The sequence below is a fragment of the Sciurus carolinensis genome, chromosome 3 (genome assembly GCF_902686445.1).
Source record: "Sciurus carolinensis chromosome 3, mSciCar1.2, whole genome shotgun sequence".
Classification (NCBI taxonomy): Eukaryota; Metazoa; Chordata; class Mammalia; order Rodentia; family Sciuridae; genus Sciurus; species Sciurus carolinensis.
Genome location: NC_062215.1, coordinates 119,825,297 through 119,840,706, shown reverse-complemented (window position 1 = coordinate 119,840,706; position 15,410 = coordinate 119,825,297). Strand labels below are relative to the sequence as shown.

The 15,410-nt window shown below is 34.8% G+C and overlaps 1 protein-coding gene and 1 pseudogene across 1 annotated transcript in view; one reads left to right on the top strand and one right to left on the bottom strand.

The window, feature by feature from the left end:
- Positions 1-15,410, bottom strand: part of Ubr3 (ubiquitin protein ligase E3 component n-recognin 3) — a 230,170-nt gene that overhangs the window by 124,058 nt on the left and 90,702 nt on the right. Inside the window, 7 exon segments of the mRNA XM_047543181.1 lie at positions 829-914; positions 1,446-1,579; positions 1,669-1,721; positions 2,315-2,443; positions 3,721-3,810; positions 3,909-3,974; positions 11,950-12,036. Coding sequence (XP_047399137.1) covers positions 829-914; positions 1,446-1,579; positions 1,669-1,721; positions 2,315-2,443; positions 3,721-3,810; positions 3,909-3,974; positions 11,950-12,036 — 645 coding nt within the window.
- LOC124981268 (cytochrome c-like) lies at positions 12,355-13,667 on the top strand (annotated as a pseudogene).

The following is a 15,410-nucleotide window of genomic DNA, read 5'->3' as shown; positions in this document are numbered from 1 at the left end:
TTTTAAATTAAAAAGTTACAGAAAATGTTTTTGCTCTGAACCAGCACCGCACAGTCTACAGTGGATGAATGAAATCATTCAAACATCAAATTGATGTCGCCTATGAAAATCTTAAAGGAAATCACATAACCATTCTAAGAGGTATTATTTTACAAAACCAAACTTTCAGTCAATTTTCCAAATGAAATCATAAGATACATACTCACTAAACTCTATTATTTTCATCACAAAATAACATTATAATCTTTATCTAAATGTTCATTAACTGAAAAAAAGTACCTATCATATGCTCAGTCCTATGAAAAGAACCATAAATTTCTGATTTGCAGACAAGAATCTACGAACTTGAAAATATTTTTTTCCTTTTCAAGACTGAATTCTAACAAAAAAAAAAAAAAAAAAAAAAAAAAAACCCTCAGAATGTTTAAAACCCTGGTAATGGAATTACAAGGTATACCACTGTGAACTAGAATTCCAATCTAGCTACATAGATTAAAGTAGACCTAGCTAGCTTCCTTTTCTAAAATACCCAAATTCCTTTCACTAATACTATTCTAGAATGTTAGTTCCTGGAGAGTCCAGAACCACTATCTCTGAGGTCTATACTGAAGACTAAGGGAAGACTCCTGAGAGATAATAATAGGTTAAAAATACCTGTCGCCTCTCCTGAACACACACTTGAGCAAACAAATGGCATCCATTTTATTCTGTATTATTTTTCTATTTCAGAAAAATAATTTTTAATTAAATACTGATATACTTTTAATTCATAAAATCATTTTTTATTTTAGATACAACTAACAGAACATTAAACTTTAAAAAGGATATGAGGTCCAACAACGAACTGTGTGTCCTGTCATTCATACATAGCTGGGCTACCATCTCTGCCCTGAGAATCTCATCATCAGACATTCCTAAAATTTTTAAAATAGAATTAATAAGTCTGAATGTAAATGATAAAGAAAAAAACTTACCAACATTTTATCCAACTGTTTTGCCAAATATGAGATGCTTCAAATTAAAGAGTGAAGGATGCAAAGCCCCAAATTTAACTCTATTTTAACTACCCTGCTATTTGCAAAGCAAAGGATTCCCTTAACCAAGGGAATTTTTTAAAAAATATTTTTGGTTGTAGATGGACACAATACCTCTACTTTATTTATTTATTTTTATGTGGTGCTGAGGACTGATCCAAGTACTTACACATTAGGCGAGTGCTCTACCACTGAGTTACAACCCCAGCCCCCAAAGGAATTTTCTTAAAGGCTATTCTAAAAGATACATCAATTGCACAACATATCGAGAATTTGAAACTATGTTTAAACATATCTGTATCCTTTCCTTTTTCCACAAACTGCCCCAGGGAGATTATTGCCCCAGGGAGAAGGGAGGAAAGGGAAGAAAATAGTTAATATTTAAGTATTGTTAATATTAGTAGTTTTTACCTAAATGTAAACGAAGACTCAAAAGAATCACAAGAAATGTAAGAGCTCCTTCTAGCATTGATCTTTCGTGCTCTGCATCAAGTACTGTATTTTGATGTTGCGATGCCATTGTCAATAAATCAACCACCTTAAATCTATAAAAATAAATATTTGAGATAGATTTTTAGAGGTTAGAACAAAATTAACCTATATTCCAAATATTTCTTTATAAAATTATGCTTACCGTTCAAAGACAGATGATATAAAATAATCTGGGTCAAGTCTAGAAGCACAAACCTTTAAAAAAGAAAAAAGAAAAAAGTTTGTATCTTAATATTCTGTTTTACTTCTTAATCATTTTTCCCTGTATCTTATGAGGTTTTGAATCATGGGGTGTAAGGAATTACTGACCTGGAAGAGAGTTTCCCTCCCAAGTACTAAATACAGTAAAATCTTACTACAGAACATACACCTCAAGTAAGTCAACCAACTCACCTTATCTAACTCACACACCAACACAGTATTTCCTCTAAATCAAAGCAGAGCTTAATATATACAGTCAAGTACAGCCACTATGCCATAAATCCCACCAGAATCATTCAAACTAATCAAGTCTGAACTGTTTCCCCTGCCCTGTCTTTCCTAGAGAAACCAAAACAAAGGCACTAGCCTAGGTCTTCTCACTCCTGCCTCTTACCTCCTGAGCAAAACCTGATGGAGCTTTGTGGCCCCAAATGTTACCACATGAACCCTTTCCTTCAAAATGTAATAACTTCTTTCATAGGTACCGCCCTCTCCATGTCATTACTTTGTTACCTTTATAAACTAAAATTCCACAGGTATAAATTAGACACTTCAAAACACAACTCAATATTATCAAGTTGACTTACCTGTAATAAGTAAATGTCAGGATCTATCATGGAATTACAGAAATGAGACTGGACATAGGTCATGGCTTGTCCTTTGATTTGCAAACCATTTCGTACCCACATATTGCTATGGATTTCAGCAAGACTTGCCTAATAAAATACAAAATAAGTACATTAGAGAATAAATCACCTAACTTCAGTCTTTATAAAATCATATTATATTAAATAATCATTCTTAAATATTTCATGACTTAATCATAATATAAACCTGGCATTCTAAGGTTAAAAATATTCAGTTTAAAGGCTGAGAATACAGTCCAGTGGTAGAGAGGTTGCCTAGAATGTGCAAGGCCTCAGGTTCCATTTCCAGTACTGACAGAAAACAAAAACAAACCAAAAAAAAAAAAAAAAAAGTTGTTGGATAAAAAGATGTTCAGTTCAAATACATATTTTTAAATTTTTCAAATAAACATTATGTTTTATGTAGCCACCTTTTTTGGAGTTTATATGTGAGTTATATTTAAAGATGACTTCTAGATACATTTGTAATCATTTTACTGAAATCTTTCATGAGAAATTAGTGCTCATTTTCACTTAATTTCTTTCTCAAAAAATGCACACAAACATTATGCTCCAAGAAACACAATGGAATGAGCATAAAAGAAAGTTGGCTATTTAAAATCAATGAATACAACCTATATCTTTAATTCAACCTAATTCAACCTTTAAACAACTCATCTTCCAAAACTGGAAGTGTTTTAAAAAGGACCCTATTACAATAAATTAGAATGTGGGTCTTTTAAGGACCCTACTAGAATAATAGGATTCATACCCTTTTAGAATAATGCATTTATTCCCAATATCTACTACAACTAATCAGTTATAACTTTATCTTTTACCTGTTCTTAACCCCTACTATTGAAATTCAATGATTAGCAATCTACAATAACTAGGAAAAATAAACTGACATGCAAGTTCCTCTAATGTATATAAAAGACTGGCCCAGAAAATTATAGTGTGAGAACTGAAAGAAATCTCAGTGCTTACTAAAGCTAATACTTCTCTTTTTTCACATTACAGATGAGGAAACTGAGAACCAATGAGGAAATTTCCCCAAACTGTGAGGAAAATAAAATGTTGGGAGTCCCAAAAGCTAAAACCTAATGGCATCCAAAACAATGCTAAATATATTTAAATTCCAGTATAGGTAAATATAGTGAAAAGAATTCCTAGGGAAATTAAAGCTAAATCTCATAAAACAAAAAACACCTAAATATAATCAGGCAAAAACACAAGAACTCAATTTTTTTAATGTTTCTAAACATTTAGGTTATAGTAACAATGATAAAGGCACACTAATAAAATAAGGAAAGTACCATTTAGTCAAAGAACCCAATTCAAAACTTTTTTAAAATTTGAATACATACTTGAATTTGGAGTGGGTGAATCATTAGTTTCATTAACATCTCCTGATCTGGTAAAACAGAATCCAAATCTAGTTCTTGACATTTTACAGCCTAAAAATTATTTTAAAAAAAAAAGTAATTCAATATTTTTCCCAAAATAAAAAATGACAATTTTAAAACAAAACAAATTTGTTTAATGAGAGTCTTACCTTACTCAAAAACATAGCATAGTAACGATGTAGTGGCAGATGAAAAGTGACTTGGTTAGGAGCTGGCTGGAATGAACAAAATCCACAAATCAAAGAATGTTTAACAGAAGTTCTAAGAATGTTTTAAAGTGTTAAAACCATACTTTCACTTAATCTCTAAACTTTATCAAAACTTAAAATTTCAGAAGTATTGCTTTAAAAATCACTACAGTTTAAACACCTAAGTCCCTGACGGAAAGTATATACTATTCATCTTTGAATCCTCTGAAGCCTCCAGCAAAGATTTTTTTTTAACTTAAGCTAAAGCAAATAATCATTATAAAAAATGGAATAGAACAATTTCCCTCTGCATTAGTCCATTTAGGGACTCTTCAATTGCATGCATTGCAAACATGGTAGTAATAATAATAATAAATTCAATTAATATTCACTAAGCACCTATTATGTTAGTATATTTCCATTCAACAATAGAGAATTCAAGCTTAGAAAATACAAATAACTTCCTGAAGCTCAAAAGTGGTAAAATGAGGAGCTTGTCTGGACTCCATTGCTATACTCAGAGCATTAAGAGGACCAGACAAGTCTAAACCAAGGTACATATGCAGGGTTATCCTTAGATTCCTTCCTCACAGCCGGATGAGACGCTCCTTGAATAGGTCAACCCTTGTATAGGTCAAACATCAGCCTACATAAAAAACTTCATAAATAATATGTCAATAATATTTGGCAGCCTGTGAATATTATAAATATTTTAAATCTGTGACTCCCATGGATCATATCACTATAGGGCAAAAGCACACCACACCTGTCATTCTTATATAAATAAGAAAAGTCAAAAAGCTATTATTTGTTCTTAATGCTGTTATCAATTTTTAGTAAATATTTTCTACTAAAAAAGTTTTATGGGGGGGGAAGTTCTCACATGCTCTCCAATCGGGGAGGCGCCCATCTGCTTTGGGGGTGTTGCCCGCCCTCAGCATGGGGTGGATGGGGGAACAGCACCCACGAGCACCAGTGGCATCCCTTCCTTCCAGTTGCCAACACCTTCCCCCTCCCCACACTGCCAAGGGATGGTTAGGGGCCTGGGGAGGGGCAGTGGTGGTGGCAGCAGTGAACAGGGAAGGGCGCACCAAGGCCTCCTATCCCAGGGGGTGGCCAAGGTGTCGGCTGCTGGGTCCCTTCATGCCTTGGCCCTCTTCTTTCCACACCTCGGCGGCGGGAAGAAAGGGGTGGAGGGTCTGCCCTGAGTGGGTGCTGGTCTTCAAAAATAAATGTTTTATCCTGAGCCAGGGCCAGTGGCACAACTGTAATCTCAGCAACTTGGGAGGCTGAGGCAAGAGGATCTCAAGTTCGAGGCCAGACTCAGCAACTTAGTGAGACCTTGTCTAAAAATAAAAGGTCTGGGAATATGGCTCCATGGTAAAATGCCTCTGGGTTCAATTCCCATTACCAAAAAAAAAAAATTATTCAAAACATTTAGGTATTTGTGCCAATATAATAACATCTTACAGATTATGAAGAGTCATAATATGTCACCATCTCTGAAATTATCTTTTTTAAAACCAGAATGAGAACAACATCCTCTTCAAAATGTGAAGGACATAAAAAATTGTTCTTATAAATAAAAGTTTGACTTTCATTACCATAATCATTTTAGTAAAACAGTCTACACCAACTAGTTAAATAAGAATCTCTGATAATTTTCTTTGAAATCACTTAGGCAGTCATTAAGAACACTCTAGTATGTATATATTCAAATCCTAACTTAACTCTACCACCTAGAACCACAAAACTGTAAGCAAGCAACTTAATTTCTCTGTGCCTAATAAGTTGCCTAACCTGTAAAGTGGGAATAATAAACAATAAAATGATTGTTAAGAAATAAGTAAAATGACATAGTACCTAATACATACTGCTATGAACTACTAAGCCATGGACTCTATTTTACCTTTGAGTGCTTTAGTATATTGTAAACACCATTTTCTATCGTCTTAAATTCCATGCTCCCTCTTTGGCCACTTGATAAATTCCTCTGTCTTCACCCCTAATGTATATACTGGTGGCCCCTGAATTCCATTTTCCATTTGCTACTGTTCTCATTACACATGACTTTATCTAGATTCAAAGATTTATTGCTAAATCTACCCCAATAATTTCCAAGTCTCAGCAGAAATCACACTAAAGTGTCTACTGAAATCAACACTTAATATACCATGGGGTTTATAAATACAGTGTCCAAACCAAACTCAGCATCTTTGCCCTAAAACTCAATCCCCCTTGATGGTTCTTCTCCAGATTCTACATAATAAAAATCTAAAAAGTAGTCTCCTTCCTTCTCAAAAGCTTCCTCCTCAAGGCACCAAATTATGATTATTTGATTTTTAGTTGTTGATAGACATTTTTAAAATTTATTTATATATGGTGCTGAAAATTGAACCCAGTGCCTCACACATGCTAGGCGAGTGTTCTACCACTGAGCCACAACCCCTGCCTCTGATTATTTGATTTTTAAAGTATCTCACAAATCCACTTTCTCCTCTTTCTACATCACATCTAACCAGCCTTAGCTTAGACTCTCAACATTTCATACCTAGACTGCAGTGGTAGCCTCTGCTTCTACTCTTATCCTCTGTGAGAGATCTGATGTGGTATCTTTTTCACTCATGATCCTCCCATCTTCTTCAAAGCATATTCACATCCCCATACCTCAGTCACCATGACCACACACAGTAATTGGGGCCTGAAAGTCAAGTTTATAATAGCCACATCTGACTGAAATCAAAACAGGGCAAAGGACAACTAATTTAACAAGAACAATGAGTTTCCTTCACTCTAACTGGGACGTAGAGACATTCATATGACAGCTTTGGAATATGCCTGAATCTGCAACATTAGGCAAATGTAAGAGGACTAGTTTACCACATGAACATAGAAGCATGGTGAGGGAGGAAAAAATGAGGCAGATACATGGAGCAAAGAAAAGGCAAAAGAGGAGCTTCTATTCAGCATTCCAGTCCATTCCTGAGGTCCAGGGGCCCTAAGTCCCTAAGACATCCTATGTACTCATCATAAATTATTCCTCCTTTAACTTAAACTGCTTCAAATTATTTGTTTCCCTTGCATCCAAACAAACCTTGACTAACATAACTTCTCTCTAGTTTTTGGTTTGTTTGGTTTTTTTTTTTGCGGTGCTGGGGACATAACTTCTCTCTAGTGAAACTTGTGTATGCTGACAGAAAATAGTCTTAATAAAACATTAATTCAATATTGAACTTCTACTCACAATCTTTTAGTCACTCCTTACCCTTTTAGCCTTGTGATAACCTTCTAACTTCTAAGACAAAGCTTACCTTCCCAGTTTCATCTCATGTCACATAAAGTTATGCACCACAGGCAGGGCCGCCTAAGTCACCATACTTCTGTTCCTTTGTTTATGCTATTCCCTCTGCCTTGAATGCTGTACAGACTTCTCCCCTCACCCCTCAAAATAATACATCTTTAAGACTTTGCTTTACTGACACTTGCTCTAGGAAGCTCTATTCCTGAGTCCTTCAGGCTAAATCAGAAGCTCCCTTCTGTTATCCCCATAGTACCTGCTCACAACTTCACAGAAGCACAAATCAAATTAACCATTTACTTATCTTCCACATCCTTAAATCAGGGTCTGTTCATCACTGTCTCCCAGTGTTTATAACACTGCAAACATTCAATGAATATTTCCAAACAAATACTCTAATATCCTTTTATCAGAAGACTCTAGTCAAACCTCTCCGCTTCATATTAACAATCACCACCCCACGTAATATTCACGTTTGAGGTTTCTTAAATGGTCTGCCATAAAAGAAAATTTATTCCATTCTGTTTCTGTATAATTATTTGATTTGGTTTATTGAGTTCAATATATATTATTTGCTTAATCTTTACTGTCTTACTATAAGAACTTCTGATATCCACCTACAAGGACAGAAGAACTAATAATTATCATACATGTAATGTGTGCCTTAATCAATCCTCATTGGTTAATATTATAATACTCAATAGATGAGAAAATGGACTGAGCAATGTTAAAAGATTTTTTTAAAAAACATAAAAAACAAAAATTTTAAAAATGTGTCTACAGTCACATAGTTAACTGAAGTGTAGCAGAGTAACAATTTACATGCCTACCTGCCTGACTCTAAAGTTCTCAAAAACTAGCATACCTGAAACACTATTAAACAAAGAGTTGAGAAATATGAGGTTTGGACCCAAAACCACTAGTAATTTGCTACATAACTATAGGCAAGTCATTTAATATCTCTATCTCCACTACATACCTACAAATAAGAAATAATAAAAATTTTTAAACACTATATAAAAACATAACCCATCTTTTTATTCCTTATGTTCTATATTTATTTTCTTTTCTGTTAAAAATCAATTTAAATTCTTAACGACATTCAACATTTTCCTAAAAATATTTGTGTGGAAAATATACTATTTCCTTGAATTCAGCTCCCTCTGTATATCACAAATGATTCTAAATATCCTTAACTCCTTCTTGAATTCAACTATGAATTGATTTCACGTCATTTACTACATAATCTTGTGTATAATATAACTTTCCCCTACTTCAATCTTCCTATTGTCTTAACAATATCGCCATTTCAACAATAATTTCTAAAGTTTTAAGTACGAGTAAGAACTGGGTTGAAAAAAGTCAAAAATACAGCTGAGGGATTAATCCTGGAAAGGGAAAAGGAATACAGCAGGCTAAAAGTAGGAGGGAGCTCTCTGGAAACTAAAGTGTGTTCTAGGAAGATTGATTCATTACTACTCAAATAAACAAAGTTAAGCTTAAAGATCAACAATTACTGAAGAAAAAAATACAAAGTAATTTGGTAAAGATAGAATCAGAATCCAAAGGACAAAATCCAGATTGTCCAGGCTGAAGGCAAAGAGTGAACACAAATGTTAGAAGAGGGGTGATCGGGGCAAAGATAAATTAATTTGGGGCAGGAAGGATCAGAGTTAAACAGGGCTCTTCCCTTCCTAAACAATATACTCTTAATGCCACTGGGAGACTAAGGAGCAGATAGGACAAAACAGGCATATTTTGCAAGCAGGCAAAACAGACAAAATAGGTGAGGAACCTAAAGAGGGATGTCAGAGTCCAAGTTCAGGGCCACTATGCAGGAGTGGGAAGAGGACTTGAGATGTCAGAGGTTGCTTAGGAAGAAAAGGGAGGTGGGGTGCTAATTAACTTAAGAAGTATTTGCCTGACACAGGAATTAAGACCTAAATGGTCAAAAGTCATACACACCACACCTCAAATAAGTGATGATGGAAGTGAGGTTTCTCATGATTGGAACATAACCAGAATAAGGTCTATGGTGTTATAGTAGAATTTTATTATTTATTTATTTGTTTGTTTGTTTGTTTATTTATTTACCTGGGGGTGGGGGTGCTGGGATTATAACTCAGTGGTAGTGCTAGGCAAGCACCCTACCACTGAGTTATAATCCCCTACCTCTGGAATTTAAAATATCTGTTTGAGGGCTCAATGATAGATTGCTTATCTAGCATGAACAAGACCCTTGGATGAAACCCCAACACCAAAAACAAACAAAAAAGTGATATAAAATATCAGTTTGAACTCCTAACTTTTACTGCACATAGAAAAAGAAATATAGAGGTACATATGTATATGTATGTGTGTGTGTGTGTGTGTGTGTGTGTGTGTGCATGTGTACATAATATACACTGTACTCCTAACCAATGCTTAGTATGACGGCTGAGAGACTGACACCCCAATAATAATGAGACATCTGGCACCCAGTTCTTGCTTTCTAAATATTATTCTCCAATAACCAGGTATTCTTAAAGAAATGACTTATTCCAAAATGAGTTAAAGAAGCTATAGTGCGAGCCTAAACATCTTGTGACATAAAGCAAGGAATTACTCAAGAATTGTGGAACAAGCAATAGGACCAGAAACCAACTTGAAGGAGTTCTTTCTAGCCAAATCTAAAACAATTTGAGCATCAAACAATAATAGTAATGGATTATAACTCATTAAATAAAACAATTACAAGTCTACCAAGTATCACTCTAATCAAGTGATCAAAGGGAACATCATCAGAACAAACATAAATCATAAGTTACTAGTTACAATGAAAAACTGCAACTTCACTTATGTAATATTTCCAGAAATGATATGTAATCTGAATCTAATCATGAGACAAACCCAAACTAAGGAACATTCTACAAAATGATTTATCTACATGCTTTAAAATGTCACAGTCCAGGATAGGCATGGTGGTGCACATCTGTAATCCCAGCAACTTGGGAGGCTGAGGCATGAGAATCTCAAATTGGGGCCCAGTCTCAGCAACTTTAGCAAGAACCTGTCTCAAAGTTTAAAAAATTTAAAAAGGGCCAGGTGCAGTGACACACACCTCTGATCTCATCAGCTCAGAAGGCTGAGGCAGGAGGATTGTGAGTTCAAAGTCAGCCTCAGTAATTCAGCAAGTTCCTAAGCAACTCAGCAAGAACCTAGCTCAGTAGTTAAGTGGGTTCAGTCCCCAGTACCAAAAAATAAATAAAATTTAAAAAGAACTAGGGATGTAGCTCAATGGTAAAGTGCCCTAGGATTTAATCCGAGAGAGATAGACAGATAACAAAAAGGAAAAGAAAAACCGAGAAAATGTTCCAGAAGGAGACTAGAAGCAGGATAACAAATTGTAACATGTGATTCTGAACCAAATTCTTTGCTATAATAATTATCACTGAACAAGTGCTAAAACCTAAGCAATTAGATGATAATAATATATTACTGACTTTTTGAAAAAAATTTTAGATGTTGATAGACCTTATTTTTTATTATTTATTCATATGTGGTGCTGAGAATCAAACCCAGTGCCTCACACATTCTAGGCAAGCACTCTACCATTGAGCCACAATCCTAGCCCCTATTACTGACTTTTATAGTTGTTGTTTGGTTATAGAAGAGCATATCTTTGTAGGAAATATACACTAAAGTGTTTGGAAGTCATAGGGTATCAAGTCAACAAATTAATTCTTCAATGATTCTAGAAAGGAACCTATTTGCATTACCAACTTCTCAGTAAATTTGTGATTGTGTCAAATTAAAAAAAAAAAAAAAAAAAAAAAAACGGAAAAAGAAAGAAAATTCAACTCCTCTCCATACACACACACACACACACACACACACACACACACACACACTCCTAATTGCCCAAGGTTCAGAAAGGAGATTAAGGGTAAGGGGCATTGCTGTCTAAAACATTCTTGATAGGCACGGTGGCACACGCCTGTAATCCCAGCAGCTGCTGAGGCAGGAGGATCCCCAGTTCAAAGTCAGCCTCAGCAAAAGCAAGGTACTAAGCAACTCAGTTTGACCCTATTTCTAAATAAATACAAAATAGGGCTGGGGATGTGGCTCAGTGGCTGAATGACCCCGAGTTTAATCCCTATTACAAAAAAAAAAAAAATACTCTTTCCTCTGTATATGGGATATTCTGACCCCACTTCATAAAAGGAATAGAAGGGGCTTCTGGTAAACTTGACTAACAAAAGTTATCACTATTCAATTCATACATAACATGTCCTGTGCCAACTCTTCTCTATTATTAATAAAAATTATCTCTGTTCAAGTACAACTTTTCATTCTTTAAAAAGAACACTGTCCAACTAATAAAGTTGTAATACATTTTTCATTATCTCCCCTATCCTATTCAAATTTGCACTGACACTTTAATCTCTTCAACTCAAATTAATCTTCACTCCTGAGAAATAATGACACGCATACACTTAACATAAAAAGAAATCATGCCTATCCTCTCTAAGAAATAAGCAGACGTGATTACTACACTGGAATTTTCTAAATGTCAAGAAATGTTCTCCCCTTTGCTTTAAAAGCAAAATATTATGTTAATTCTGACTTCTTTCCCTTATCCCATTAAAAATTCATTATTTTCAATGTTAAATTAAATTTAACATTTTTCTTAAATGCTTTTGCATATATCAAAAATATACATACCTCATCTACGAAGTTAATAGCATCAAACCAATCTTGAAGGGCTTCAAGGCAATATCTTACAACATTTCGGGTATATTCTTGAGTTTCCTAAAATAATATGTAAATTTTACAATATATAAATATGAGTATTTCAATGCCAAATTATATATACTGCATAATTGTATACATTTCAGATATTATGATAAAACGTATACATTTTCAAGATGACCACTATATTTGCCATTTCAAGAAATCATCCCTTCAAAAAATAACAACTAGTGACAAATATGAAAATTAAAGAATACAATATGCTTCCTTTTATATAATATATTCTAAAAATGAGTAAAAGTTGATAAAGACGGAGAGCAGGATATCAGACTTCCAAGCAGAAACCTTCATTGCACTAATGACAGGAGTGAATTAAAAATGTATGATGGTGAGACAGGTAAGATTTTTGTTTGGAAGTGTGCCCACTGCCACTCTGGGGAAAAAGGGAGGCAAGCAAAAGAGTGGGTCAAATCTCTGTTAACTGTCTGGGCTGAAAACAGGTCATGCTGTTGGATTTTCTCACACAGCCACCAATTAGAATAAAGGCATCAGGTGTAGAGAGGATACACTGATGGAGTATTTGGAGAATCCAAAAAAGCACATCCCTGGAATAAAAATTATCTTCACTGGCATTAAGGAGAAGGGAGAAAAGGCAGACTTAATAGCTTACCTCAAAAAACTACTAATAAATAATAGTCATTGCCATTTTTATTATAAAACAGAAATGTTTTATGGCTTTTTAATGTGTACCATAATTTAATTGATATCACAAACCAGAATTCAGATTATGAATAGCTGACAGGATATTTTTTGTTACACAGTCCTGATTTAAGTAAATTTGGCCTGTAGTTAAAAAGATTTTAAATGAACTCAAACTAGGTTCTACTTCAAGAGACCCCCATGATAGTACAAATTGGTAAATGTTATTGTTTAATTGACACAGAGTCTCTTTTGGGCTGACAAAAATGTACTGGAACTGAACAACGGTGATGACTGCTCCACGTGAATAGACTTAGTATGACTGTGCTGTACCCCTGAAAATGGTTAAAGTACACATTTATACAATTAAAAAAAGAAAGTAAAACACAAATACTGTAATTAGCTTGTGATATCTTGGCTCACAACACAATTGGAAGAAAAAATGATAGGTATGAGCCATTTGAAATAAAGGTACTATGAAAGGCAATTACAGCATTTTATGGTAAAATGGATCCATTAAAATAACAAGGTTTTAAGTTAAATGAAAACATAAATCAAGAGAAGGCTTTCACAAATAAATAGGAAAAGAATTTGAACAGATATTTCTCCCAAGAAAATATACAAATAGTTAATAAGTACATGAAAATATGTTTAATACCATGGAAAATTATGAATCAAAACCATAAAGAGATACCACTTCAGACCCAGGAGGAAAGCCATAATTTTTAAAATGTAAAATAAAAACTGTTAACAAGAATGAAGAGAGGAAGATCCCGGAAGATGGTCATGACCAAGGACTTGTGAGTGTCTTGGTGGGCGCCAAAAGGGTTTGGGACGGCGACAGTAGGAGATTCTTTGAGAAATGGCAGCTATGCCTAAGACGTACTGAGCTCCCAACCAGCCGCTCCCCATCTCCTAGGGTGGAGTCTGCCTGTCACCCTCAGAAGATGCGATTGCCAGGCAACCCTGACACCCGGAGGTTGGCGCCCTGAAGTTCATGTGGCAGCCAGTAGACCAGAGAAGCCATGCTCCGCTGGGCAGCTCAGTTGCATCACTGGAGAGCCTTCTCCCTGCTCACGAGTCTCACTCCCCAGATGGCTTGGCTCTCGGGGCCCCAACCTACTTCAGGAGGTGAAGAGTTTGAAGAATGAAATCCAAAGGAGGATGGCAAGTTCAAGTCCCGCCTCAACATTTTGGAGAAACCCCAAGCAACTAAGCCAGACCCTGTCTCAAAATATTTACGGAGGGGTTGGAGATGTAGCACTGTGCTACTGTGCACGGAGAAGCTTTCCTCTGTTGTACATTTCCATCAAGAGGTTCTGCCTCACCTCCAGTCCAAAGCAAGGGAGCCTGCTATCATGAAGAGAAACCTCCAAAATCTTTTTTCTTCTAAATTGATCTTCTAAAGCATTTCTGTCACAACATCCAAAAGTTGACCAACACAAAAATATCTGAAGACAATTCTTCATAGGTCTTTCATATTCATGCAAGTCTTATATAGAAAGCACTGGATGTTTTTAAGATTATGCTTTTAATTAATTGTGTTTATATGACAAACAGCCTTAAAAAAGAATCAGGTGGTCTTCTATCAAACAAAGGGAAGACATGCTAATTGTCCAGTAAAATATAGACTACAAGAATTACAAGATTTATTCTTCTAAAAAGAAAGACACTGCACATACTGGAACCAATCTGGTCCTTCCCTCTTTGCTCCTCTGTTACTTGTGGGCAATGGGAACTGATTCCATTATGCTGATTTTATGCTTCTTTCCATGCTGAGGGATAACAAAGTTTTTTCCAGCATTTACGAAACTGTGGGAGACTTAATAATTCTTGCCTGGTGAAATAAAGCATCAACAAAATGAAATAGCAGTGTTTAATAATGAGAATGAGTATTTTGTAAAATTTATTTTGAAGTGTTTATACTGATATGTGTTGGAGAGGAAATCTTGTACAATATATGAGTAAAAAATAAAAAAAAATTAAAAAAAAAGAATGAAGAGAAATTAGAATGTGCATACACTGCTGATGAGAATATAAAATGTTGCATTGACTTAAAAAAAAATACTTCAGCAGTTTCTCAGCAAGTTAAATATAAGAGTTACCATATGAACAAGGAATTCCACTGCTATATACTATACCTAAGAGAACTGGAAACATATGTTTACACAAAAATTAAATGCAAATATTCACAGAAGCACTGTTCATAGTAGTCAAAAATGTAAAATGAACCCAAATGTCCATCAACTGATGGACAAAATGTGGAACATCCATACAATGGAACACATTCAGCCATAGAAAGGAATGGGATGTTGATAATGCTGCAATACAGTTGACCCTTCAAAACATTACACTAAGTAATACCCAGACACAAGAAGCCACCTATGAAATGTCCTGATTAGGTAGATTCATAGAGATATAAAGTAGATTAGTGGTTTCCAAGGGATGAGAGGAGGTTGAAATTGGGAAGTATACAGTTTCTTTTGGGGGTGATGGAAATGATGAAAATAGTGGTAACGGTTGCACAACTTTGGAAACACACTAGAAACCACTGAACTATACAGCTTAAAGTGGTTAAAATGGTAGTTTTTTGTGAATTTTTCCTAATTTTAAATTTTTTTCCAATTTTAAATTTTTTTAAGTATTTGGGGGCATCAATGTATAAAATAAAAGTACAGATACCATCAAACAGATTAAATCCATGGGCTATCTATATAAATTATTCTGTGTTTTAA